The 27,024-nt window shown below is 42.0% G+C and overlaps 1 protein-coding gene across 2 annotated transcripts; it reads left to right on the top strand.

Moving 5' to 3' along the window:
* Positions 1-1,030: 1,030 nt before the first annotated feature.
* On the top strand, positions 1,031-27,024 carry cnsta (consortin, connexin sorting protein a). Of its 2 annotated transcripts, XM_012881527.3 has the most exons (13): positions 1,031-1,215; positions 7,332-7,396; positions 7,653-8,039; positions 9,975-10,585; positions 15,071-15,101; positions 16,684-16,770; positions 17,017-17,098; positions 19,607-19,628; positions 19,822-19,891; positions 22,099-22,637; positions 23,038-23,208; positions 24,506-24,662; positions 25,573-27,024. In XM_012881527.3, exons 2-13 carry the CDS (start codon positions 7,387-7,389, stop codon positions 25,779-25,781), a joined length of 2,376 nt encoding a protein of 791 aa, XP_012736981.2. In that variant the 5' UTR covers positions 1,031-1,215; positions 7,332-7,386; the 3' UTR covers positions 25,782-27,024. The 2 variants fall into 2 exon arrangements, with proteins under 2 accessions (XP_012736981.2, XP_035992421.1); XM_036136528.1 differs by lacking the exon at positions 7,332-7,396.

Below are 27,024 nucleotides of genomic sequence, written 5' to 3'. Positions count from 1 at the left end.
CCACACAGAGACACTCAGGACAAACACTCAGCGCTATAACTTTAATAACCGTGCAATAACTAGAGTGCAATTACTATGTAATACCCTGCGCAATAACCTGTGCAAAACCCTGTGCACAAATCCTGTTAAATAAGCGACTTCAGCTCTATAGTTATCTCACTACCTCACTGTTGTTCCTTACCTGGTACCACCTTAATGCACAATTTTTATTTGTATATAAGCCACCCCGAATGTACACTACATGGTCATCTCAAATCTCTGCTTTATCCATCCATCCATCCATTTTCTGACCCGCTTAATCCCTCGTGGGGTCGCAGGGGTTGCCGGTGCCTATCTCCAGCGTTTCTCTGCTTTATTTCCTTGTATTTTTATTTTTTATTTTATTTTTTCTTTGATACACTGTATATATATCAACAAAGCTTATTTTATCTTATCTCAACCAGCGTTTATGGACTGTGGCAGGAAGCCGGAGTACCTGGAGAGAACCTACGTACCAGGGCCGGATTATCCATAATGGCCTGTGGGACAGTGCCCAGGGGCATCAACCATGGGGGGGCACCACATGACACATTCTTTAAAAATATATTTTTCATAAATTGTTATATTATTTACTTGAAATTGTTGAAAGACCATGCATTATTCGTTTTGTGAACACTGATGTCACAATAATAATAATAAATGATAAATAAATCAAGATTTTTTTTGATTTCAACATTTTAAAATTGGATATTTGAATATTGCTCACTGCCCATATGCCTACTTGTAGTTGTGTAAGTTAGTAAATAGTAAATTACATTACAGAAATCCCCTTGATTATGTCTGATGTTTTTGACCGGCGGACAGCACGGGTAGGGGGGGGGGGGCTTTGAGGTATAGTGCCCAGGGGCACCACATTGTCTTAATACGGGCCTGTACGTATTAAGATATCATGCAAAGTTTACGCAGAAAGACCCCAGACTGGGATTTGGACCCGGGACCATCTCGCTGCAAGGCAGCAGTGCCGCTGCAGGTATGAGCCAGCAGGTGGCGCCAACGCACCTGGGCCCAGGGAGCGCGGCAGCGGCGGCGGCAGTGACCCCTGCCTGCGTGAGTCTGACTGCGGGTAAGCGCTGGCTTGACGCTCCGTACAACAACAACAACCTCCTCACCACCACCTCCATCCCCGGCCAGGTGTCTGATGCGGAGCTCTCCGCCCTCCAGGCTCTCTTTTCCGCCGTAAGTACAGCGTGAAGGCGGCGTGCCGCAGCGTCTCACCGCGGAGGTGTCGCAGGCGTGGAGAAAATGACGGGGATCGGTTCAAAGGGGGGCAGATGTCGCTCCTGTTAGCTCCTGTTAGCCTGCTAGCATCGTCCACCGACGGGGAGGTAAACCTGTCAGCGCTGCAGGACCGACCTTAAGCGGGTTAAAAGCAAGTGTTAGTTTCTAGTTCCTGCTGGAGGGGTTTCCGTCTTTTTTTCTTTTCTTTTTTTGGTAAACACGTTTTATCTTTTTCTGCGCGTCCGTAACTGTAGCATCATATATATATTATATATTATATATAATAAGTCATTGCCAGCGTTACCCGCTGACAGCTATTCTGTTTTATCTGCTGTATATTAAATGTCACTTTGGGGAGCCGACGTTTCATTTCGACTCCGTTTTCCGTGCCCTGGATTAAGATGCGGAGCTGAGTGTAAAAATGCGGACATTATGTCTGAACTGCTCTGTTATTCATTACTGTGGTTGAGAGGATTTGAACTCTAGCCAGCATCAGCGCTCCAACCCCACCGACCCGGATAGTTTAACAGGAGATTTCAAGTTTTTTATTTTATGGCAGCCTGTGAGATTTCAATGAGTAGAGCCAAAATGCCAGGGGCGCATCCAGAGGGGTTTATAAGAGAGTTACTTGTTTGGATTTTTCATGTGCAAATTAGCCTCAAGTTTTTAAGTATCTGTATGGGAAAATAAATCAACTAATTTGATATATTAGTGCAGGGCTGGAGGATAATTCAATATCAATATGTATCGATCGTTAGACGCATATCAATAAAAGAAAAAAAAAGGTAAATATAAAGTTCAACAGAAGAAAAGTTTTCCTTTTTGTATTCTAGCCTATCATGTAGGTTAATGCTAGTCTCTACATCCTCCCAACCAATCACAAATGCAGACCCATCACCAAGCTCCGCCCCCCTTTAAAGAGTTCACAAAGTGTGTTCTTTTTTGCAGTTTTGGTAAAAGGTTGATTGAATATTGGGTTGAGTTAGCAGCAGCGTAAAATAGTCAGGGCTGCACTTAACATATATGTTTTGAATTTGTTGATAATTATCGCTATCGATCAATATGATTTTTGTTTTATGGAGATGTCTTTCTATATCATCCAGCCCTATATTAGCGTATGCTGCTTTTAGCCCATGCAACATTAGCAAAAGCTGTCTGTTTCTTGGTTTTGTCACCTACATATCTGAGCTTTGTATCATTTAAAAGTTTTATTTAAGCTCTTACAAATTATAAAATTCATTTTGACATTAACAAAAATCTTACAAACACCTAGTTTTGCGTTTAAAAGTGGACCGAGGGGCAGCAGGATTACAGGGGTGGCCCTGACCCACCCTCGGTGGTACCACTGGATTTGTGGTTAACCTACTCCAACTAGTCTGTGCCTGTTTTGTGTCTTCTTGTGTCCTTTCAGTGTTATAATTAGTAGTTCTGTTACTGAAATAGGTTATTTTTAGGGTTTTATTCTTGAGTTTTAATAATAGCCATGTTTCTATCCAGTTGTTTTTAAAATGTCACAAAAATATTTTAACTCCTTTTCAGAAAATCCCCCCCAAAAAAACACCTCAAGCGAGCGTAAAAACTTTTTGCAAAATTGAGGAAGTTATTTAGAATTTTTTGCGTTTTAACCTTTTCCAATGCAACATTTCTAAATGCGTGTAACAACGTTGATGGAAACACGGCTAATGAGTCTGGGTCTTTCTCCTCTTCCGTCTTTGTGTTTGTCCATTTGGCTGAATGGCACTGTTCGCTTGTCTCCTCTTCTGTCTTTTATTATTCATGGTCCCCTGTGGAGTAGGGACAGTGACATAAAGACGAGGGAATGGATGTTTGTGGACGGATGGGTCTGTGGGAGAGGAGCGTTAGACGGTGAGATCCCGCATGACAGAGAAACTCCTAAAACGGGGCAGAACAGCGTCTGTGATTGTGATCTTGAGGTTGCAGAAGACCCTGTGAGCACAACAGCCATTTCTGGTAAGACGGAAAAGCTTTGGCTGAGTTTCTACTTTTCACGTTTAAAATGAGTAAGATTCAAAGACATCCCAGTCTTCGTTGTGGTGGACAAGGAAGACTGTATCTTGCCTGTATGGGGAAGTCCTGGCACAAGCGCATCAGGACTGCAGTCAGTGGAAAGCATTGCAGACGCACGCGTAGCGTAACGGATGCAGTTTAAAAACCACAGTGGTGGTTTTTAAACTCAAAAGCAACAGTTGATCCTCATCGTCTGTCCATATAAACAATTGATTCCCTGCCCATCCGAGAGCCTAATGCGGTACCGCGCACGTGACGTCACCGTCTCAAGAGCAACGCCCCTTTTGCCGCTTAGGTAGGGCATACAGGAGAGAACGCACGGATAACAGATCTGACCGACTTTACAGCCGTTAAACTTTCCCAAGACGATGTCCCAGGCGCACAGATTACTGGTCGCACTGTCGAAGAACACACCAACCTTCAGCTCAAACGATGGCTTGAGGTTCGATGGCTTAAAAAGACTGGAAAACTGGCCGAGTTGATGAACGGTAAGCTTTGTTTTTTTTTTCCTGCGCGGCGATCATGGCAGCGTCGGCCGTTTTTGTTTTTTGTTGTTGTTTGCAATCACCGTCCAGGAATGGGTATATGTTTAATGTTTGTCTCATTTGAAATGTTTTTGAGTAAGCCTGGTAGCAGGCTATCATGTTAGCGCCTGCTACCATGATAGCCTATATGCTGTCATGGTAGCAGGCGCTACTTTATTAACATGTCGGCCACCAAAATACTCTTACCTTGACTTGATGTCGCTGGAATTGGGTCAGGATGTTCTTCGGTTGGGCCCTTTCCTCCGACAAAATGCTTGCTACATATGTACTTGAATTTGGTAACTTTTTCCGGGTTGAACTGTTGTGTAGGCCGACCGCCCCGAAGCGTACACATTTCTCCTTGGCAGTCTTGAAGAAAACATCCTTCATATGCGGCCGATCAGCGTACCTCGAGTCGCTGTTGCACGTTCCATAGCAACAATGTTTAAAAACCGTGGTCTTAGATTTGGAAAAAGCAGTCGTTTACCGAGTAAAACCTAGGCTAACGCACGTCTCTTACAGCGAAACAACGGCGGCTTTTCCGGAGTTTGCCCCACTGCGTACCACGTGATGTGACGTCATCGTGACGTTGTGTTTCTAAAAATAGCTCGCGCGCGGTACCGCATTAGTGGTGGCACCTTTCTAAGCAGGAAGTGTTTGTACGTAGGGCTGGAAATAATTCAGTAACAATATATATCGATCGAGGGATGTATATCGATGATGGAAAAAAGGGGTCAATAAAAAGTTCAATAGAATAACAATTTTCCTCCCTTTTACATTCTAACCATGTAGGTTAATATTACATCCTCTCAACCAATCACAAACGCAGACCCAGGAACTAAGCTCCGCCCCCTTCAAAGAGTTCAAAGAGCACGTGTTCTTTTATTTTTTTTTGCATTTTTGGTAAAAAGCTGGTTAAATAAAGAGTTGAGTTTGAATTCAGTGTTTGTGTGTTCTTTACCTAGGTCGCTAAGCAACGGTATAAAATAGTCAGGGCCGCACTTAAAATATATGTTTTGAATTTGTTTAATTATTGATATCGATCAATATTATTCCATCGGTTTGCTTTTTTTCTATATCGTCCAGCCCTATTTGTACGTATGCACATGTTGAGTTTTAGAGAACATACTGCCTACTAGTGGTGTGGCAGAGAAATTACACTGTTTTTAACGTTTCCACTTGTTATCATCTACGATGAGCCGATTCAATACGTTTCTCGATATATCTCAACTTGATTTGTTTTGACTCCAGTATCGATATTTATTACTTTCAAATTAATGCTCAAAGTCATTTATTCAACAAAACCAGCAAATTATTATATTTATGTCCAATTTATTGAACACTGATATATTAACAGGAAAATAAAGTGCATTTGGTTCAATGCATTTAACGTATCACATAAACCAAAAATGAGCCCAAATGTCTGATTTTAGGGACGAAGGCGCTTCTAAAATCCTGTCAGCCATTCCGCAAATTTGTCTCACTTGCACTTCCTCGCTGTGAACAGTAATGGCGCGCTGTGATAACGCCCCCTAGGGGTTGGGAGGTATATCGATATTGACAGCTAGAATATCGATATTAAATCATTTTTAAAAACATCAATATTAATCTTTGTATCCATTTTTATGCACAATCCTAGTTCCACTAGTGTGTTGTTTGCAGAGATTGCAATTAAAACGTTGACGTGTTAACAGAAATGGAAAAACAGTCTCTGAACTGAAGAACTGAAGTTCTTGCCACGCTGATACACAGTCCTGTTAGGTTTGTCCGTTTTTTTTAGACGGGCGAGGTAACGCAAGCAGTCTTTTCATTCAGAGGGTGTTTCCTCTTGTTGAAATATACAATGCTGATGAACCATAAGTGGTCTCAGCAGGTTACGCGCTCTCACCTCCCTTTGGGTGAAATAGGCTGCAGGAAACCAGGCCGACTCTGTTCCTCTGGGATCGGCTATAATTAACCTGTTGGTGGAGATTTCTGGTTGTTTTCGCATAGAGCCGTATCTTAACCTTGCTTTTAACTTACCTATTTGTCTTTTATTTTATTTCATTAAGGGGAAATTTCATTCAGTTTCAGCACTGTTACCACTGAAAAGCTTCATTAGGAAGTGGTCTTTTAAAGCTTTACAGCTTAACCAGCTCCAGTGTTTAAAGTGTAGCTGTAGTGTTTGGACCAGCATGTTAAAGGGCGGCTTTAGTGCCTGGTGACGGCTTAAAGTGGTTAATCTAGTTGTGTCAGTCTTTGCTGTTGCTGAGTCAACTGTAAACATAAGTAAGGCAGTAAAAGTGGAGGAGCTTGCTGTTGCACAATACTGATTTGCACTTTATGCTGATTTACCTGTTTGTTCACCTGCCTTTATCTCTCTCACATTACCAGTCAAATGACTTTTCCCTTGGTAGTCATTTTTGGTTAATTTTCCATTTCTGGATCGTTACGGAGAAGATTTATTTTCATTATAATTTTGGTTTTGGAGTTACTGACAGAAGCCACAGATAAATAAACAATGCAGAAATTTAAAAGAGGGCTATTCCACAACTTTCTTTGGCTTTGCGACTCCCCAACATTAGAAACTGGTTTAAAAAAAATTGTTGTTTTTTTTCATATTAATTTATCTTGTGTGCAAGTCTGGTGTCTTCTGTGTTTCTGCCACTGTCCCACCCAAATGTCTCCACTGGGGGACAATAAATGGACTTCTGCTTCTTTTTAAACTATTTTCAGTTTTTATAAAAAGAAAAAATATATAGTATTAACAAAAAAATTACAGATCTCTAACAAAAAATATGTTTAATGCTGGATATTTCAGCCCAGATTTGGAAAGTTATAGACGGAGCACTTATGAAAGTTTCCCTGGAAGAACTGCACAATGGCAAAACAGTTAAATGTCCCTTTTCCTTGAATTTTTTTTAAAAAAAATGTCATACTTAAATGTCTAGAACATTGTAAAATGTGCCATAAAAATCTACAAATCTGAGATTTGGCAGTAAAGCATTTATTGGAGTCCTGTTTTATGATGTTTGCTTCAAAACATTTGTTGCACCTCCGCCCGTCACACGTGGTCTTTTCTGTTTGACCTAACGGCATAAAATGAATGTGTTGTAATTACCATTGTTTCCCTCTCTTAAAAAACAAAAGACTGTGAAACCCAGAACCTTAATCCCGATAATTTCCTGCCGGAAATGGATCTTAATTCGTCTAGACGTGGAGATGTTTCCTCTTTGTGTTCTTTCCTGTCAGGTTGCGCAGCTTGTCTTTGTGTTGGACACTAAACTAGATCTTTGCCGGTTGGGTTCTGATCAGTGAGAAGAACACTGCAGCACAAAGACATGCAGTGGGAAGAACAGCTACCACCACAACAACTTCATTTCATTATCTTAAGGTTTATCAGACAGCTTGGGAATGATGCAAAACTTGTTTTCTGTGTTTTCGCCCCCCAACTCTTCTCTCTGAATAGACGGTGACCATGTCAGCAGTTTTAAACAGAGTCTAAAGTCGGGTTGTTCGCTCTTGTTTCTGTCGTCTCCGCAGGCTTGAAGAAGGGCTTCCCTGACTGCCGCCACCGGCCCTCAAGCTGCCGAAGCCGATGGATCATGGTGGGAACCTTTTTAAGATAGGTGCTTGAATAAAATCTCAGAGCGATTGTAGAGTAGTGAGTAGAAGTGGTTTAAAGTGAGAATAGCCGTCGGGAACAGGGAGGGTTGTCTTGGCAGCTCCTCAGCTGTGCCGTGGTTGCTGTTGTCTCAGGTTGCAGCTGACAGTCTTTAAATAATGTAGCTGAGTGCCTCTCTTTCTGTGAAATGGGACTTCCTGCTTCTTAAACGTTTATTTTTTCATTAATGTCCATCTCAGGTCTGTTTGAGATGGAGGGCAGCGCAATGTCACCGGTTCGCGTGGACGGCTTTGAGCTCTGTGACAATATATCCAACTCTGAAGCCCTCGCGGCCCAAAGCCGAAACCTCAACGAGACGCTCGCTCAGACTCTCCCTCTTTCCCCGAACGACGAGGGAGGAACGCGCGGCGCGGTCCACAAACCCCCTCTGGACAACGGTGGGACGGAGGGGGAGGAGGTGGCAACGGCAAAAGAGGAACGCTCCGGAGGAACCAGAGATGAGGAAGAGGACGATGATGAAGTGATGAAGGAAGAGGAGGAGGAGGAGGAATCTGAGGCGTCAAGTTCGTTAATATGCTGCCAGTCTCCGGATACTCCCATGACTGATTCCTCGTACTCAGAGACAGGTGGGGAACGTTGTTCTGCGCGAACATCCATGCTGCTGCTTTTACAGAGTGTCGTTTTAAATCCATCTCCTTTTTTAAGTTTTTTAATTATTATTATTATTATTATTATTATTATTATTATTATTATTTTAATCCAAACAATTATGCATACAAGCAGAAAATCAACCAGCATTAAGATGAGTCAAAAATGTTTTATTAAAAGAGAGAACAGGAGATTAAAAAAATCTAACAGCAAAAGTTTTGTACTCTTGACCTTTAAAATCGTCCATTTAAAAAAAAAAAAAAAAACAACTTTGCACATATCTGCTGCCGTTTTACATTTACAGGATAAGGCATGGTGACAATCACTCACCAAGACATACCGGTCCTAACCAAATGGGTCGTTGTGTTTGTACATTAAATAACTAAAGCAGGAATGGTATTTAACCTCGAAATCTGAACAGGTAGTAGTTTGACACTTAACTGGCTCATCAGCTCTGGGTTAACCGGTGCCTATTACTTTTATTACGTCTGGATAAAGCACTGATTTAAGATTAAATTAAGATGGGCTTCATTAACGGTTGACTAATCTAAATATCAATATTGTTGCATTATTACATTGGTTAATTTATATTATTATAAAATAGCTTTTCTGGCATAATCAAGTCTAAAGGAAGCTAAATGTGTAGCAGTTTTTGTTTTGGTATCTACAGTATAATAAAGTTAAATCTATGGAAAAAGTAACTCCTGCACTGACAAATAAAATATACGTATAGAACTAAAACACCAAAAATGTTTAGCATTGATTTTTTTTACAGTACATTTAATAATAATAATATCATTTTACTTCCTGTCACTATTCTGTGCCTTCCCAGAAGGTGCATCAGGCACCTTACCTGACTCCGCCAGATAGATTTGCTCCGCATATCCATCTGGAAACCTTCCGTTGAAGTAATTTTGGGAAGGGGCGAAAATACTGGTCAGCTGATTGGCCTATGTTGGTGATAGACGGGCCAAATAAACCAATCGTAACAGAGCGACGACGAAAACACAACCACAAGCCAAGCTACTCTTGCTGCTGCAAGTAAAGGCTCGTTAGCTCAGCAGAGAAATACTCTGTAATTCCGATAAAACTTGCTCGATAGCCACGCTAACGCTAGTTTCATCGGCTGAAGCTCCCATGTTCTTAGACTGAACTGTCGCGCTTCTCGTTGCGTCACACCTCAACCCGCCTCAAAGCCAACGCTGATTGGACGTTCGTTTGGTGAACGGCTCCAAATTTTCTTTAACGGAGAGTATCCAGACTGATCTGCGAGTGAAACCTTGAAACCTCGCGAGATCAGGATGGTCTCACGAGGCTATCAGGCACCCTGGACTTTTAATAAAACAGGAGCTGGCCACCTGTAGTACGCACATCCTCCACTAGAGGGCATACGAAAAGTGAATGCAGATTTGTTTTGAGGAAAGTAACATTTTACTAAGAAAAAATGACGTACCTGGCCTTTCATCAGGTTAATTATAGCAGCGAGTACATGACGGTTAGGGTCGCTGTCTCCTGACACAGGCGTCCATCATGCTAACCCTGCACATGTGCATACGGGAGACAGCTTTCCAGTGGGTGCTGCGGGTAAATCCAGCTCTGAGCGCATCGTAATCGCAGCATTAAAGCTCAAAGCTGATTGACGTGTGCCGAACTCAGCAACTAAACCTTTACTGTGGTGCCGCGCTGAACACAATGGTGAGACACAACGGTGTCTCTTTTTCTGCTCTTGGTTAATAGAGCTGCAACTAACGACATTTTTGTTGCCGGTTCCACTTTAAAAGTGCGACATGCTTTGCCTGTGTGACGTTAAGTAAAGCTGTTATGGTGTTTCTACTTCCTGTACCGAGCATGTTGGTCTCTAGTTTCCTTTATCGGCGTTCTGTGTTGACGGCTACCTGTCTGTGCCTCTGCAGGCAGCCTGCTGGAAACTCCATACCCCTTCAGCCCTGGGACCAGTCCAGAACCTACATCCCCCGTCATTCCAGTCATCAGTCCAGAGACGTTACGTCCCGTCCAGTCGGCTGAGCTGAATCGCAGCGTTGTGGGAGCGCTTTCTGGTACCGCTGACTCCGGGTCGGATTCGACCTTTACCGCAGAGTCAGCAGACTTAACTTCACACGTTACAACCGCGGCCACGCAGCCCGACGGCTCCTCTGGATCCAGATGTAGCACAGCAGCCTCTGAGGCGATATTAAAGGACTCCTGTGCAGAACAGCTTACCTCCTCCAAGGAGCCGGTCACCGGCTGCCGGCCTGCTTCTACACGAGGCACCAGCAGCTCAAGTACCGGACCCGTCTGTATATCTCCTGAATCGTCTCCTTTCAGTGTAAACGCAGAACCCTCCACCTTCAATACAGGAAGCAAAACCACGTCTACTTCATGCTCTTTACCTACATCCTCAAATCGGGAACAGGTTACTTCCCCTCCAGTCGCCGACTACTCTTTAAGCCCGACTCTCCTGGCGTCTCTTGAGGAGCTGGCAGGGAGAGATGACGATACCCACCTTCCACGGTACCTTCACCAGGTAACCCGTCTTTCAGCAGCTGTATGTTAAACGCTCTATAAACTGCATTTCCACCGAGCCCGGCGGCCATCTTCCCACTGCTTGGCGCTGTCGTTCCGCCGTTCTCGTCCAGTTAAACCTTCACTTTCTCACGTTTTTTTTTTAAAGGGCTGTTGCTTATTCCATCTGACTTATGATCGCGTTGGCACTTTGTACCCCTGGGCAGGGGCGTTCTCCGCTACTGCGCTCAGAAGCCACACGCACATTTCATTAGAAATCACACGCAAACCTGCGTGACTGAGCCTGCATGTTCTGAGGCAACGCGCTCCAGCAGGCACACCTGACCCGAGCTCGCTTCCAGATGCAGCAGGTGTGGGTCCCGTCAGCAGAGGAAGGCAAGAGGGGAGCAGGACACCTTTAAACGCCACAATCCGTCTGGGTCGGCCATTGTGGCTGTGGTGTGGTCGGGTGCCTCAGAATTTAACACGAGGTTCATTGATGCCGTTGGTTTCTTTTCTTTTTTTGGGGGGGGGGGGGGGGGGGGGGTTCTTTATGACATTAGGTGGAAGAGGGGGAGAGACATGCGGAAAAGGATCGAACCGGGTACTTACATCCTTCTCTGAGTGCAAGCGCGCTGCTCTAACTACTAGGTCAACACTCCCCATACACCGAGATGCACCTCGGTAGGCAACTTGGGGTTAAGTGCCTTGCCCAGGGGCACATCAACATGTGGCAAGGGCAAGGGGAAGCTGGAATCGAACCCACAACCTTCTGATTGCCAGACGACTACTCAACCCTTTAAGTCGCAGTCGCTCCAAAGCGACTATATGGGTCACGCTCCGATGCCGTCGGTTTCTTAATCGTTCTCTAAAGATCGCTACAGAATGAGCGACGATTATTTATTGTATATTTTAAATTTTTTTTTTTCCCAGTGTCCTGTCTAGCAATGTGGCAATAAGAATTGATATCCTAATGCCAAATAGAGCTCGACAGATTTTACTTTCACAAGTGGAGCAAACAGCTTTCGCCATAATGCTCCGCTTGATTTGTGCGTGTAAATAGCTTTATTGTTATTCCTGCAGGGAGAATTTCAAATTATATGGACACTACAATGGGAAAGTAGGAGAGTAAAAGAAAAACAAGAAGAGAAAAAAAAAGAAAGAGAAGAGGTGAAAGAAAGAAGAGATAAAAGGAAGAGAATGATAAAACGTCCGTCTGCTCCATCACCTGGAAAGAGACACAAAAAGAACAGCACAACCAACAGACATAAAGCAACAGATACAATCGTGTAACACCTTGATACCTTTGCTAAATCATATGTATTATTATTTAAGCGGACATGTGTAATGTGATACCTAAAAAAGAAAGTAAAAGAAAGTAAATAAATAAATTATACCCTTTCTGTATATAAGTGAACATTTAATACATGGGACCCAGCACCTGTGGGAGTTTGTGAGAGTGCACTAGTTTAGGTGAAAATTTTTCCAGAAGGAAATAGTTCGATAGTGATTGTGGAGAATTAAATTTTAATATAGCGCAAAGTATTTCTTCCGTCTCCAAACATAAAGCTTTGACAATAGTATAGATTACATTTTTTTACAGTTTTTCTTTTGCACAAAATAAAACTATATCCAGTCATATTCAATAAATGTGGGTTCCTGTGAGGCTCATTTGTCAGATTAAAAGTATTTTTTGAAAATAACAACCTTTAACCAAAATTGTATAGCATGAAATAAAATGTAAACAGCAATTTGCAAAAATATATATAATTTTTTATGTATTTATGAATAAAAAAAAGAGTAATGAGAATGGCAAATGTGCTGCAATGGAAATAAAAATAAACAGTAACAAGCCTCAGCGCAGAAAATAATCTGTTTCCATGAAACACCTCACTCAAAATGTAACATCGGATATTTTAACATTTCCAGGGAACTTAACAAAAGAATTGTATTTCATAACTGTGCGTATTGTTTATGATTTTTTTTTCGTTTGAATTGTATTCATTTAGATGTTAGCATCATCTGCACAATTAAAGGTGATCAGGGCAGGACAAAGATCAGCTGCACAAATTCCAGGTACTGCCTTAATCAACCCGATGAGAGTCTAAAGGTTTCCTCAGACATTTATTCTCTACAAAATGTAGCAAACAGACCTTCCTAACGTTACAGATTGTACTGAGTAGCTGAAAATAAAACCTCATCATGCATATTACACGTAAAGGTGTGGTACTGAACGCTTATTGTCAGCTAAACTAAAGTACTTCTTTGTTTTTGATAACTTTGGCCGTCATTAACTTTCATAACTCAGCAAATTTGATATTGAAACAGACCTTTATCAAACTGGCTTTATGGTTATTGCATTTTATTTTATGTTACTTACCCCAAGAAGACCGAGAGAAAGGTTAAAACGTCGTATTTTGTTTATTTTTACTCTTGCAAAATAAATAATATATGTCTTTAATTAAGAGACGCTGTTCGTCTTTTGGAAGAAAAAAAAAACTTTCTTGACTTTTAAGAGATGTTTTTTGAAAAAATAGATCTTTTTTTCATGGATGGGAGGACGGAGGTCCGCTATGGGAGACGCCGCCAGCGTGTCCATCATCCCGGCAGGGATCGAACGGACGGTGCACCCTTCTTACCCTTCCAGAGGGAGAGCTTCCTCTTTCCTAACCCTTACCTTTACCAGTATATACGTAACCCTAAACCTATTTGACACATTAGTGCTAAACCTAGCTCAAAGAAATTGAGAACCAAAAAAAAGGTCCTCACTTTACTAGTAAAATGAGTACAAAATGTTCTTGCTAAGTTGCGAGTACAAGAACTCACACACACACACACACACACCTACAGCTACAGACTTCCACCGGCGGCTCCTCCACGCACGCTGCAGTCAGGAGTAAAACTTTTTAAGAAAATGTAAAAATACCCTGATAAAAAATGATGTTTCCTCAGAAAAAAGTGCTGGATTATTATAGCTGACCTCATCAACTACGATGACTACTCATGGCAGCCCTACTTCCTGTAGAGACGCGGATAACTCCACTAGAAAGTTGTTTAAGAGGAAGGATGTTTCTCTTAAAAATAATTTGAACCCAGACCGAAGAATTCCCGATAAAGTCATGGTGCCGTACAGCTGGGCATATTTAATTAATTTAATTTAATTAGAATCACGCAGCAGGAATAGCCTCAATAGACTTGATACTTAGACTTTATTGTCATTCAGCTGCACATTCACAACCTACATTTGAGGGAGATTTTGTTGCAAAGACAGAAGACAAAGGAGAGGCAGCGGCAAACCAAACAAAGACATTTTAAATGTAAAGAAAAGTTATGTGTAAGAACAAAGGAGTAGTGCAAGTGTAAGTCAAGGCAAATTTATCTATATCGCACAATTCAGTACAGAGACAATGCAAAGTGCTTTACATGATTAAAATATGGGAAAATAAAACAGAATAAAAGCAAGTAGAAACAAAAAAGAACATTAAAAACAATTTAACTAGAACAGTCAAAGGCAATCCTAAACAAATGTGTTTTTAATCTTGATTTAAAAGAACTCAGGCTTTTCGCTGCGAGTGTAGGTCTCCTTTAACACCTGGTATCAATGTGCTACCAACAGCACCACCACAAGGTGGCGGTAAAGCAGCAGATTATTTGAACTGCCCTTAAAGCTCAGGTTCTTCCCCATAATCAAGTTTTAACCCTCAGAAGTCGCTTTGAGTTCTTCTGCCTGGTTTTAGACCCGCAGAACAGGAAACTAAAACAAGCACCCAATGATTCAGACTTTGGGGGGGAAGCTGCCTGAGAAGATACTTCCTCTAAATTGTTAGTGCATGTGTGTGCCATCCTCTAAACCTGAACAGGCCCTTGATTTAACTGCTGTGTCGGCACATTTAAACTGCAGGGTTTTGGAAGCTGCAGGTTTGTTTCTGTGGTTGGAGCGACATTTAAACGCCATCAGAAGACATACCGAACGGAACTGGAAAAACGGCCTAACACAGTTCCCCGTGCGGGTAGAGTACCTAGAAAGCCGCACGAGCGTCGCCGCCCTCACTTCATCTGTCATGCCAGAGCCTTACGTTTCCTCCTCCTCCTCTCTCCCCTTTGCCTTCGCACACTCGCCGCTCTTGTTCTGAGATCAGCTGGGCGACATGGAAGCAGCGCTGGCTGAGAGGAGGTACAGGGTATTACACGGTCGTATCACTTTGCTCTCTAATTATCGCTCTTATTTTACAACCCATTCTCAAGGAGGACAACATAATGCTGGACCGGCTCTGTCACGTCCCATAATTCTTTTTTCTTTTTCTGTCGTCACTAATTATAGAAGGTTGCCGCTTTTCCTGTATTGTTCTTATGCATCAGTGCGTTTGCTCTGTACCTCGGGCCAATTTATCACGAAGTTGCGTCTCGATCTCATCTTTAGGCCGGTTGCTCCGACCAGCTCTGTGACAGCTGATCAGACAGATGCACATCACCCCTTTTAAACGCTGTCTTCTCTCTTTCCCTGCAGATCGCTGAGACCTTCGTCCTCCAGAAAGACTGTATCCTTGCAAGCCTGTTGACTTTTATGTGCACGTGTGGATTGTTGGAAGCCCTGTTGTTTGACTGTGCGTGTTTTAGCGTTTTAATAATGTCACAGCGGATGGATGCCGTGCCAGAATATATATAAAGCTCAGCTCTGTCATATGCACGCTCTCAGGCCAACAAAGAAGGAAATCTAATAACGGGAAAAGGGAGAAGTGGGATCGCGGCGTAGAGCTGGACGTTTAATCAGAGGGCGAAGGTGGGAGGGAGCAGAGGGAAGGCGAGCTCAGCTGCCATGAATCTATAGAGGGTAAGTTAGTGAGGGAAAGCATTGAGCTGTGTCAAAGAAGGCTTGTGTTTTTGCTGCTCATATCCATAAACATGAGACTTCAGGCCCCCGGTCTCCATTGTCTGTTCTCCTGCCTTTGTGCTTCGTCTTCTGCTCTCCAGGTCCTCTGCAGCCTCTCGTTTCTTTGCATGTTCCTCCTAACCAGAAACTCTTAGAACTTTTTAAAATGCGATCCGAGCTATAGGTCTGGTTCTGACGGCTTGGTCAGAGCCGGTACCGGTCCCGTTGATGGGTTGCGGTCCAGTTCTGACTCTCTGGACCGCTGGTCCAATTCTGAAGCAGCGGTCAGCAACCTCTACAACCCGCAGAGCCAATTTTGCCCTCGGTCCAGCTTTACAAATGTTGTTTAGAGGCACAAAAGTTACACATCTCTTTGAAACAAGAGCTTGTTTTTATAGTATACTATAGGAAAATTGTTTGCTTTTTTTTTTTAATTATTAAAGATCAACTGTTTTTATTATTTAAACCAACAGTATTTTTATGTTTAGGTTTAATTCATTTTCTTCAACTGGACATTTGATTTTTATAGCAAATGGCATCAAAATGCTGAAAAAGCAAAAGATTGACAAAACGATACTTCACTTAGCTGTAGTAAAATATTCTATACACCATTAGTTTCTTTCTTTCTGTAAATGTTATGCATATATTGCAGAACTAAATGCATCCTAAAGCTAGCAATTTTAAATTAGACTTAGACTTTCTTTATTGTCATTTTGTATGCACAGAGTGCATACAGAACAAAATTTCGTTCTCATACAGCTCAGAAAAATTGCAGTAACTCTACAGAATTTACAGTACAGGATTAAAATGCAGTAATAAATAAAAATTACAGAATAAATTCCAATTGATTTCCGGATAAAGTGCAGCAGTGATTTAACAGTAGACAGTTGCAATGTAAACAAATATGCAGTAAGTTTCCGGATAGAGTGCATAATTAGCTTTACATTTAAGACTATTGACCAATTCCCCCCCCCCCCCCCCCCTAAGTTTTTAAGAGCCAAAGCTGAAGGTGTAAAGAGTCAGAGGTTGCAGACCCCTGTCCTAGAGTAACTACCCGTCTCCTGTCTCCAGCGCTGAGAGACCGCAGACCTTCTGGCTATGACTAAAAGGGGTTCCTTTAACTTTATTTTTTTTTGAGCGGTGTATAAAGAATAGACGTTAACTCGAGATCCGTTTCACATCGTGTGTGTTGGAATGGATCTACCAGATTGTTCTGCATGCGTGTTTCTACCTTAACTGTTGCTTCTCAGACCGGCGAGCTTTATTGTTTATCCAGCTAGAGCAGCTCTACCACCGCAGAGTGCTGGAAAACCTGAATGCACTTCAGGAGCAGTGGGGTAATTTACAGCCGACGCACACGAGCACAAACACCCCGTGATGGTTTTAGAAATTTAGTAAATATCACCTGAGCCGCTGCACGCGCTCAGATGCTAAACCGTCGAGTTTCTTACTTTAAGCGTAAGAAAAGAAGGAGAAGAACAGCCTCAGCTTTTGACACTCAGCTCAAATTAATTTCCAGTGATCGTTTCCTGTTCTCCGCCTTTTATTGTGAAGAGTCACACTTCTATATGTTTTGCTCTCAGTGAGCCTCAGTGGAGGGGCGACCCCTGAGCTGACAGCCACCCACCTGGACTCCCTGCAACACATCTGCCAGACGCACTCTCGGTAAGCCTGCATGGGTTTTGGATCAGGGGTCGTTTGCGGCTCTTGGAGGGATTTTTTTAAGATAAGATAAGATAGACTTTATTGATCTCACATTGGAGAAATTCACATGTCACATCGGCTCAGTAGTCAGTAATCATAGGAAAGAGGAGTCAAGTAGGACGAGGTGCATCAAATATATACAGTGTGTGTCCTCGTTATACCATGGATCAAAAGGAGTAGGTAAGAAAAAGAAAAAAAGAAAAAATACAAAAAGAAATAAGGCAGAGGATGTCTTCTGTACATTCACTGTGGCTTATACGCGTGTGGATTGACATATATTCAGGTGTGGTAGCAGAAGAAGTCACTTCTTTCAGGATTATTGCACAGTGTATTAAATAGAATTGCACATTAGTTATTGCATGTTGGTTATTACAGTTACAGTTATTGTTACAGTTATTTTGCAGCATTGTATAATCTGATGGCAGCAGGGATGAATGACCTGCGGTAGCGTTCCTTTTTACAGGCAGGGTGTCTAAGCCTGGCACTAAAGGAACTGCTCGGCTCCTCTACAGCTCCTTTACGTAGTCTCTATGACTACTTTTCATAAGTGGTACAAATTTGCATGCCAGCAAAATGGGTTGATGCAGATGGACACGTGTTTTTTGTTTAAATATATCTAAAAATGAAAAAGGTTTGTTTTAGTTTTTTTCTCGTTGATAGGCCATGTTTTTGCTGTTGCTTTTATTTCAGTAGCACATAAAGCATGACCACTAACATCTCTATAACAAAGTTCAGCTTGACATAATTAAAAAAAGCTTTTTCGATGAAAGATTTACCGTCTCCTGATCCTCTGGTGGGAATCGGCTCTATTAAGGCTCTAATGGGGGCCGAGTGGGGGCGTAGGTGCGCGGTTGTTCCACTCAGTCTAATGGTGCCGCTGCCGTTGGTTTTGGACTCTCAGCTTCAGGTGTGAAGGACCGCAAAGACGTTTCTGACTTCATAAGTCACAGCTCGAGCACGTCCTGCGATAATGTAAGCTTTTATGAATGAGCTGGCGTCACAGGACCAGAAGAGGCCACAGGCAGTGTTTGGTTTTCACAGGAGTTAAAATGGCAGCCTTGAACGCTTCTTTCACTATCTTGTTGCCTCAAAGGCCTAAAGAGGGGCTTGTCGTTGGGGTCTAAACGTTTAAACTGACATATATTCAGGTTGTTTTGATTTACAAACCACGCAGAAGCGTTTATCAAGCTCTGCATTAGACTCCTGGCCCCAAAATACAGCAATGACAGAAAAAGACACAAATTGATGTGGTAGCATTAAAACATCTCATCTTTCTGTATTTGATGTCAGATAAACTGGAACACTGCAAAAACGGAACTAAACATAAGTAAAATTTTCTTTTAAATTTGTGTGTTTGTCCTTGATTTGAGCAGGTAAATAAGATAATCTGCCAATAGAATAAGATTTGTGCACTTAAAATAGGAACAATTCATCTCCATCATCTTATTTCAATTGCAGGATGTCTAATTATCTTAATTTAAGGGTCAAAATACTCATTCCATTGGTAAATGATCATATTTACCTGCTCAGATCAAGGACAAAAACACTATGTTTAAGAACATTTTGCCTATTTTTAAGATCCGTTTTTGCAGTGAAGCTTCTCAGATGGGTTTTTCTCGACATTCTTTGAGAACAATATGTTTGCTAGCATCGAGCCTGGTCCAGCGTCGGTGTTAATATTGAAGAACGGCTGAGCAGGTGTCAACCAAGCAGACTGGCTTCATCGTAAATCACATTTTTAGCGGGGGTTTTTTTTTTTGGTTCGGTGTCTGGAAGCCGAGCGAGCACTTCTGTAGCGGACACAGCTATGCGTTGTGTAAACTTTGTGTGAAACGATGTGCGTCTTTTTGTTTGTGTGGCGCTGGGGACATAAATCCAAGAATGTGATGAGCAATAAAGTGATGGGTAAACCATCTGGCCCCGGCTCTGTGCTGCCGCTGCCGCTGCTGCACTTTCAGACATTTGAGCCTCTGCTCTGCTAAGGTTTCACACACAAGCACTCACATTCGGACCGAGTCGTGTTTCCTGGACTTCAGAGGACATTTCCCTGACTTCCATTCATTTTCTAGAGCCTTTGATCCTAACCATCAGTACAGTCTATGTAATCTATTTCTACCATAAAATTAATCTTTTTCTTATTCGATCATTTTAATAACTTAAATCCACTTCCTGCCCCCCATGATGCTACTGTGAGCCCCCAGCCTCCCCCCATGGCTCTGGAACACACACACACACACACACACACACACACACACACACACACACACACACACACACACACACACACACACATGGAGCCGGCACACATGCTCACACACAGGTTTTATTAGCCAGGGAAATGTGTTCAGGCTAATATTAGATGGGGAGAGCGGAGACGGGTCACAAATCTTCTGCGTCTTCTTTCACTAAAACCAAGACGGGACCTTCTGTACGCACGACCCCCTAATTCTGTCTCTCTTCTGTTTATAGACCAACGACACGAGATGCTGAGGTAAGACATTTGTAGTTTGCGTTGTACGCGTCTGCTTAAGGCTTTCCCTAAAATTACACATTACTGTTGACCATCTCGTATGTTACTAATATCTACTTTTCGAAGTCTTGTTTTTGCCTGAAATTATAAATTTTCTTTGCCTCTAAAATAACAGATATTTAATGTGTGTGTGTGTGTGTGTGTGTGTGTTCAGGTTGCTCTTCTGGACAATTTGAGACGCAGCTTTGACGGAGGTGTTTCACGTCCTTCATGCATCTCAATACGTGAGTCCAGACGTGTTGGGAATCGTGACATTTTCATTATTCTTTGTAGCTGTTTGTTAAAAAAAACTGTTGTTTTGTTGAGCCAGTAATCATTTTTCTTCCACATACATAATTGCAGTGCCTTGCAAAGTTATCCGCTTTAATTTCGTCTCAAGCTTTCAACGCACCTTACTAGGATTTTATGTGAAAGACGAACACAAAGCAGGCGCCATTGTGAAAAATACCTGTTTTTTATACATAATATATATAAAACTTAAAAGTTTGGTGTGCCGATATATTCACCTACATTGAGTACTCAGTAGGGATAGCTGTAATTAAAGTGTTGAGGGTTTTCCGTTCTTCTAGCTGAAGCTCACTTAGACTGAGCGGAGACCGTTTCAATCGACTGATTTTAGATTCTTAGCAGGATTCAGATCTGGACTTTTGGCCTTGAATGTGTTTTGGTCTAAAAACGTCTCATGCTCTGACTGCTTGTGCTGCTTGTTATCCTGCCAGAAGGTCCACCTCCACCACAGTTTTCAAGTCTTCGGCCTCTTACAGCCTTTCTTCCAGGACTGCATTTCCTCTCCTGTCCATCCTCTCATCAACTCTGACCAGCTGCCGAATCTTGCTGAAGAAAAGCATCCCCACAGCATCAGGCTGTGCTCAGTGTGTTCGTTTCCTACGTTACATAGTGGGTAACATGCAGGCGAACAGGTTTGATTTTTAGTCTCTTATCAGAGCGCCTTCGCCAACATGTTTGCTTGGTCGTCCTGCATGGCTTGTGCCGAACTGCTGAGGGGAAACCGTCCGGGTTTCTCGACACTCCTCCATAAAGACCAGATTTATTCAATTCAGTTAAATGTTATTTATATAGTGCCAATTCATGATACATGTCATCCAAAATCAAACACTGCAAAAACGGATCTAAAAAATAAGCAAAATGTTCTTAAACATAGTGTTTTTTTCCTTGATCTGAGCAGGTAAATATGATCATTTGCCAATGGAATGAGAATTTTGACCCCTAAATCAAGATAATTAGACATCCTGCACTTAAAATAAGATGATGGCGATGAATTGTTCCTATTTTAAGTGTAAAAATCTTATTTTATTGGCAGATCATCTTATTTACCTGCTCAAATCAAGGACAGATACACTAATTTTAAGAAAAGTTTACTTATTTTTAGTTCCGTTTTTGCAGTGAATTCAATTAAATCAGACAAATTGGTCAAAAAGTTTACAATCTAAGGAATTGCATCTAGTCTCAACAAGCAGCCTTCACTCCTCCTGAAGGAGCGTAGAGCCACAGTGGACGGTCGTCTGCATTGTCCATGGCTTTGCAGCAATCCCTCATTATTATGCGTTATTGAACGCATGATTAGTTGCTGTTCTGTTGAAAGGTACCCCCACCTGAGCTGTGGATCTCTGCAGCTCATCCAGAGTTAGCATGGGTCTCCTGGCTGCTTCTCTGATTAATAATAGTCTCCTTGGTCGGTCTGTCACTTTAGGTGGACAAACAGGTTTACAGTTGTGCCGTATTCTTTGAATTTCCAGAAGATGAGTCGGAGCAGTGCTCCATGAGACGGCCGGAGCTTTGTATGTTGTTTTATAAGCTGACGTTGTTTTAAACTCGTCTCTGACCTGTTGGCCGAGTTGCTTCTCGCCCTTCATGATGCAGTTTGATCTCTAATGTTCTCTAAAAAAAAAAATGCAGAGGCCTACACAGAGCAGGTGGATTTACACTGAGGGTGGATTACACACACACACACACACACACGTGGACTCTATTTACGCGACAAATAAAATCATCTTTCATTTTCCTTCCACGTCATAAATCTCACTACTTTGTGCTGATCTGTCACATAAATGCTCACGTTTGTGATTGCTAAACTGCAGTAAGGAATGAATAATTTGCACGTATTTTATGACACTAAAGAAAAGAAAACGAATGAACGATTCTCTACGTTCAAAGGACTGGTAATATTTTTTTACTGGATATTTGTAGAAGTTAATCCAGCATGTTTTAGGTATTAGAAAATGACACGTACACAACTTCTCTTTGGTTATACGCTACAATGTTAAGCAAGCCTAAAACCTGCAGTTACAGACCTATATCTGCAGCTTTATGATCTTAAATGCAGTGATGTTTGCTGGCAGCTTCAGTCTTTTCTGTATTTAAGCAGTTAAGTTGATACATGGATAAACGCCGCTCCTGCTGTTTCCCGCAGCTCGTCGGGTTAAAGGGGTGATGGAGCAGGGAGCCGAGGACTCCTTTTGTCTCTCCGCTAATGTGCTGGAGAGGCTCAGTCTGCCTGACACGGACAGGGAACACCCGGACGGAAAATCAGAGGGGCGGGACATCTTTTATGGCTCTGAGCTGACTGGAAAGCAAGCTCACAGCGGAGAGGTGGAAGGAGGGGAGCAACGCGGTGCTCCAGCCCCGGCAAATGGGCTGCACCCCTCCACAGCTGGGGGAATGGATCGCTCCGAGCCCTCAGAGCAGCAGGAGGAAGATTTAGGTCCTGCAGGGGAAGCGGAGGCGAAGGAGGAGGAGGAGGAGGACAAGAGCGAAGTGGAGGAGGCTGCGGAGGCGAGGGAGATGGAAGATGAGGGGACAGAGGATGATGGCGAGGACGAGCCGAGCAAAGGAGACTCTCTTTTGTGTCAGGGAGCTCCTTCAGAGGAGACTCTGGTCAGTGGGGAGGAGTTGCAGCTGCACTGGGATGCTTCAGCCCAGGAGAAGCTACATGCCTACCAGGAGACTCAGGTATATATTTACTCTCTCATCTTTCTTGTTTTTTTTTCCTGAAATGAATTAAATTGAATGCACATTTCGATTTGATATGCAGCTGAGGGAGGAGTTTATTCCTCGTTCATGTTTCCCTTCTTTCCCCGAGAGTGCTGTTTTTATTTTTTACGCAAAAGGTTTGCATTGATTCGTGTTGCTTGTGAGGGCTGCTGCTAGCAACCCATTTTCCAGAAACACGTGACGGATCACTTTTCCGTCTCTTAACTGGAAAGCCCTTATTGACTTATGATTTAAAACACAGTCGCGGCATTTCACTGCAGACCGTGTCAACAGAACCAAGTTAAAAAGGAGCAGGATAGAACTTTGTGAACGGAGCGGAGCTGAAGAACAGATCCCTAAGTTTCCGTTATGAACGCAGGAGGACTCTGAAACCTGGTCGAACGAGGAGGCACTCCCTTCCCAGGAGGCCGAGGCGGAGCAGCAAGAACAGTATGCTGGAGGGAGGGAGGAAGAAGAGGACTGCGAGGCTGAGTTTAGCAGGAGGGATCCCTCACTGGACGACATGGCAAAGCTCATCACCGTGGAGGAGGTGCGTATGATTCTCTCACAACGCCGCAGCACATTGAGCTGTTTTAGAAATGTGCAGTTTATGTTTTATAAACCTGCCTGGATCTGTCATTCCTGCTCTAAGGGACGCTTGTGCTCTAAATCAGCACCGATGAAATGTCCTAAATAGGGCTGAACAATTAATCGCATTTTCAATATAGTCGCGATTTAAAAAAAACGCATTTTCCAAATTGCAGAGTCTGCAATTTTTGACTATGTAACAATTAGGGAATTAGACACGTCCATTAGGTGTCGGTAAAATGTTTAAAGTAGGTTTGCCTCCACATGGAAGGGAAAACAGTTGCAGCAGTGAGATAATCTAATTTTATTACTTGTTTTAGAGTTTATATAATCATACATAGCATTAAGTACAGGTCAATCAGTTTAATACATAGACTTGCTTGTTGGTTGCACTTTATGTTCAACAAGGATTGATGTCCAAATCAACTAAAAGCTGTTCTCTTGAACAATATTCTGATTTATAGAACCATTAAAAGTTCTTGTTTTGAATAGTCCTTGTTTACAAACGTCTTTATTTAGAGGCCATTTTTGTTGCTTGTGGTTAATGCAGAGAAAAGTCAAAATTGCAATTTTAGTTGAAATATATCGTAGGCAGAGCGCAATCATTTCTGCTCTGAGTTTAGATGCTGTGGGTCTTTTAGCAACTAATCTGCACAGCGAGGAAACAAAATGATTTGTTGTTTGTATATGTTTAAAAAGACATGATAAATTAAACTGGAAAAAAAAAAATCGCATTAAATAGCAATATTAAGAAAAAAAATCGCAATTAGATTATTTTCCAAAATTGTTCAGCTCTAGTCCTAACCCGTACTCTGACTCCTCCTTTAAATGTAGCTCTGCGAGTATAAAATCTAATCTACGTTTCAGCTCTGTTGTATTAGAAAATACGAGATATAAAGCAGTGGGATGACTGATTTTTTTTTCCTTTTTGTAAATATGTAAAATAGTAATTTTAAAAAGGATTTTTTTTTTTACTGACTGGTGTCATTATTATTGCATAATGTCGGCTGTGGTTAGACGGACTGTGATGCTCTGGCCTGATTTGGCCAAAGTTCATCTGCAGCTGTTTTCACAGGGAAGCAGAGGCTGGTTGATAAAGGAGTTCATAGTTCAGATGTGTGCTGAAGGTTGTGTGATGGTGTGTCATCTAGGGAACCTCGCTGGTCAGGTGTTGAGGGAGTTGGACTCCTGTTATAAATGATTGTGTTTATCCCAATTAGCATCTAAAATCTCTGCCTTTCCTCTGTTGTGTGTCTCAGATCTCCCCTGCCGCTGGACTGGTGTCCATCCTAAAGAAGCGAAGTGTGCGTGTGGACAGGCTGACGGAGCCGACTGATCCAGAACCCAGAGAACCCGAGAGACCCACCGCCAAACGACGCGTCCGCTTCAAAGTTCCCGATGATAGCTATGACCACGGTAGGATTTATTTCCTGCAGTTTTTGCTTTTAATTAAGCGTTCAACGGTTGAGATTATTCATACAGGAACACAGCGTGGTGCAGAATTGGGAAGTGGAAGTTACTTGGGTTTCATTAAAGTCTGAGAGTGTGTGAAGCATTCGTCTCTGGCGCCCTCCGAGTCGATACTTTGCAGAGGGAAGTTGTGGCTTCAGGTTTATGCGGCTTGTGCCTTATCTGTTTGTTTATAGCAAATCAAATGGAGAGCATCAGAGTGCATATATTTTAAAGTCTTGCCACAGATTTTCAACTGGATTTGGATCTGGACTTTGGCTGAGCCATTTTATGAATATTATTTAATGTAAAGTCTCTATTGTCTCCTGTTGCATATCTAATGCTGAGGCCTTCATAGAACAGCTGGATTTATGTTGAGATTCAATTATACACACGGGTGGACTGTTTTTACTAATTGCATGACATCTGTGGTCAGTTGTTTACACAGGATTGGATTTAGTGATATTTCAATAAAAGGGGCTGAATACAAAGGCAAGCCACACTTCTCAGATTATTTGGGTAATAAATAAAACTCTATGCTGCATAACAGTCCTTCTGTTTGACAGTTCTGCTTTACTTTACTTGTTTATGACACAACCCCCCCCCCAAAATATAGACTAAAGTTTGACATTGTAACTTGACAAAGTATAAAAAAATCTCAAGAGGAATGGATGTGATTACAGGGCACTGTGGTAGCCTCAGTCATATGCTTTGCTTTTTTATATCAATCAGAGGAAATTGTACGTAACTTGCAAACACTGGAAAGTCTCAGAAACAAGCCAAGATTCATTTCCGATTGTAGGCTGATGATCGTCAGTCGCTGCTCTGCTTCCTTCTGACCACACGTGATTTGATTTTTGTTTGTTTTTCTCCGTAGATGTTGGCGGCGTGGACTCCTGTCTGCTCCTCTTCCTCCTTTGTCTGGTCACTGTAGTCATCAGTATCGGCGGCACCACCCTTTATTGTGCTCTGGGTGATGCCCAGTCCTCTGTCTGCCAGGACTTCTCCAGAAATGCCGAATTTTACATCGACCAGATACGCCGCGGGATAGCTCAGCTGCAACACTGGTATACCTCTGGGTTGTAGCAGGCAGCAGTTTGTCAACAACGTGTTGATTCCTCCACTTACTGCTACTTCCCAGGACAACGGGTATGGAGGTAACGGCTCCTCATGGTCACTAAAGAACTTACTGCCATTTATAGAGTGGCTGAACATCTGTTTTGGATGCATTTGGCATTTTCACACCTGTAATGTTAATGCTCTGTGAATACAATCCCAGTGCACTTTTAAAAAGACATGGTTCAGATGCCCGTTTACAGGGAAATCTGCAGAAAAAAAAACTAAGATGTAACTTGTGATGTCTTAATTTTTTGTACGACAGAAGATCTGTCCGTTTTCTTACATTCTCCTTCAAAATTTAACAAAGTCCTCTGTGCACAACGTTTCAGTTTCAAAAGTTTTGGCTAAAAAAAAAAAGAAAAATCATCTTAACTTGCAAAAACTATCAAATGACACTTGTTTCCAGCTTTTTTGCAAAAAAAAAAAAAAAATGGGGGTGAAAAGGTACACAATAGTGTCTAGTTTAACGTCAGCTCATATAAGGGAAGAAGCTTGTTAAGTGTTTTATAATTGGTCCAACAACAGGTGTTGCTTTTAGCGTAGCTCTTTTTTTTTTAAAAATATAAAATTTAACCTGAGAGCTATAACTTTGCATCTGTCTGCTACTTTGAATGAAATCACCATGTCCTAAGTGTATCTTAAAAATTATGAATGTTTGGACCTTAATGATAAACTTTGCTTTGAGCCATCTTAAAAAGGTGACAAAAATCATAGTGAAATTGTTATTTTATTATTTATGATCAGTGAACAGCTAATACAATCATGTTATATTTGTTCAACGTGGGTAGAAAACAACTTATTTGAACCTTTCCATTGCATTTGCAATGAGTAGATGCTGAAGAGCTCCCTATTGTCTGTACAGCACAGATCTGACTCAGCGCCCTCTTTTTGGGTTTCCTGAGCAAGATCTAGTTTTGTGTAGCATATTTAAAAATGTAGAGAAAATGATGCACATCTGTATATACTGTCAAACGATTGTTTATCATGTTGCACATGAAACTGGTACTTTAACAAAAATATTTTTGAAGATTTTGCAATATTTCTACAGGCATTTTTCTTTAGGCCTAAGCACGGGCTTGAATTAAGATCATCATAAACGAAAACGTTCATATGGCGTAAGTGTTTGCACAGACCACTTCAACAGAGAACTCATGAACTACTAAAGTGTTTGTGTCAAAATGTTAAATGTTTTATTCGTTATAAAAAAAAA

Source organism: Fundulus heteroclitus, chromosome 4, assembly GCF_011125445.2.
Source record: "Fundulus heteroclitus isolate FHET01 chromosome 4, MU-UCD_Fhet_4.1, whole genome shotgun sequence".
NCBI lineage: Eukaryota > Metazoa > Chordata > Actinopteri > Cyprinodontiformes > Fundulidae > Fundulus > Fundulus heteroclitus.
This window is presented reverse-complemented; position numbering and strand designations above follow the sequence as displayed.

Coding starts and splice junctions, on each gene's coding strand:
- cnsta (XM_012881527.3), top strand. Junction 16,771..17,016: donor TGCACTTCAGGAGCAGTGGG/GTAATTTACAGC, acceptor TTTTGCTCTCAG/TGAGCCTCAGTGGAGGGGCG. Junction 22,638..23,037: donor ATGCCTACCAGGAGACTCAG/GTATATATTTAC, acceptor TTATGAACGCAG/GAGGACTCTGAAACCTGGTC.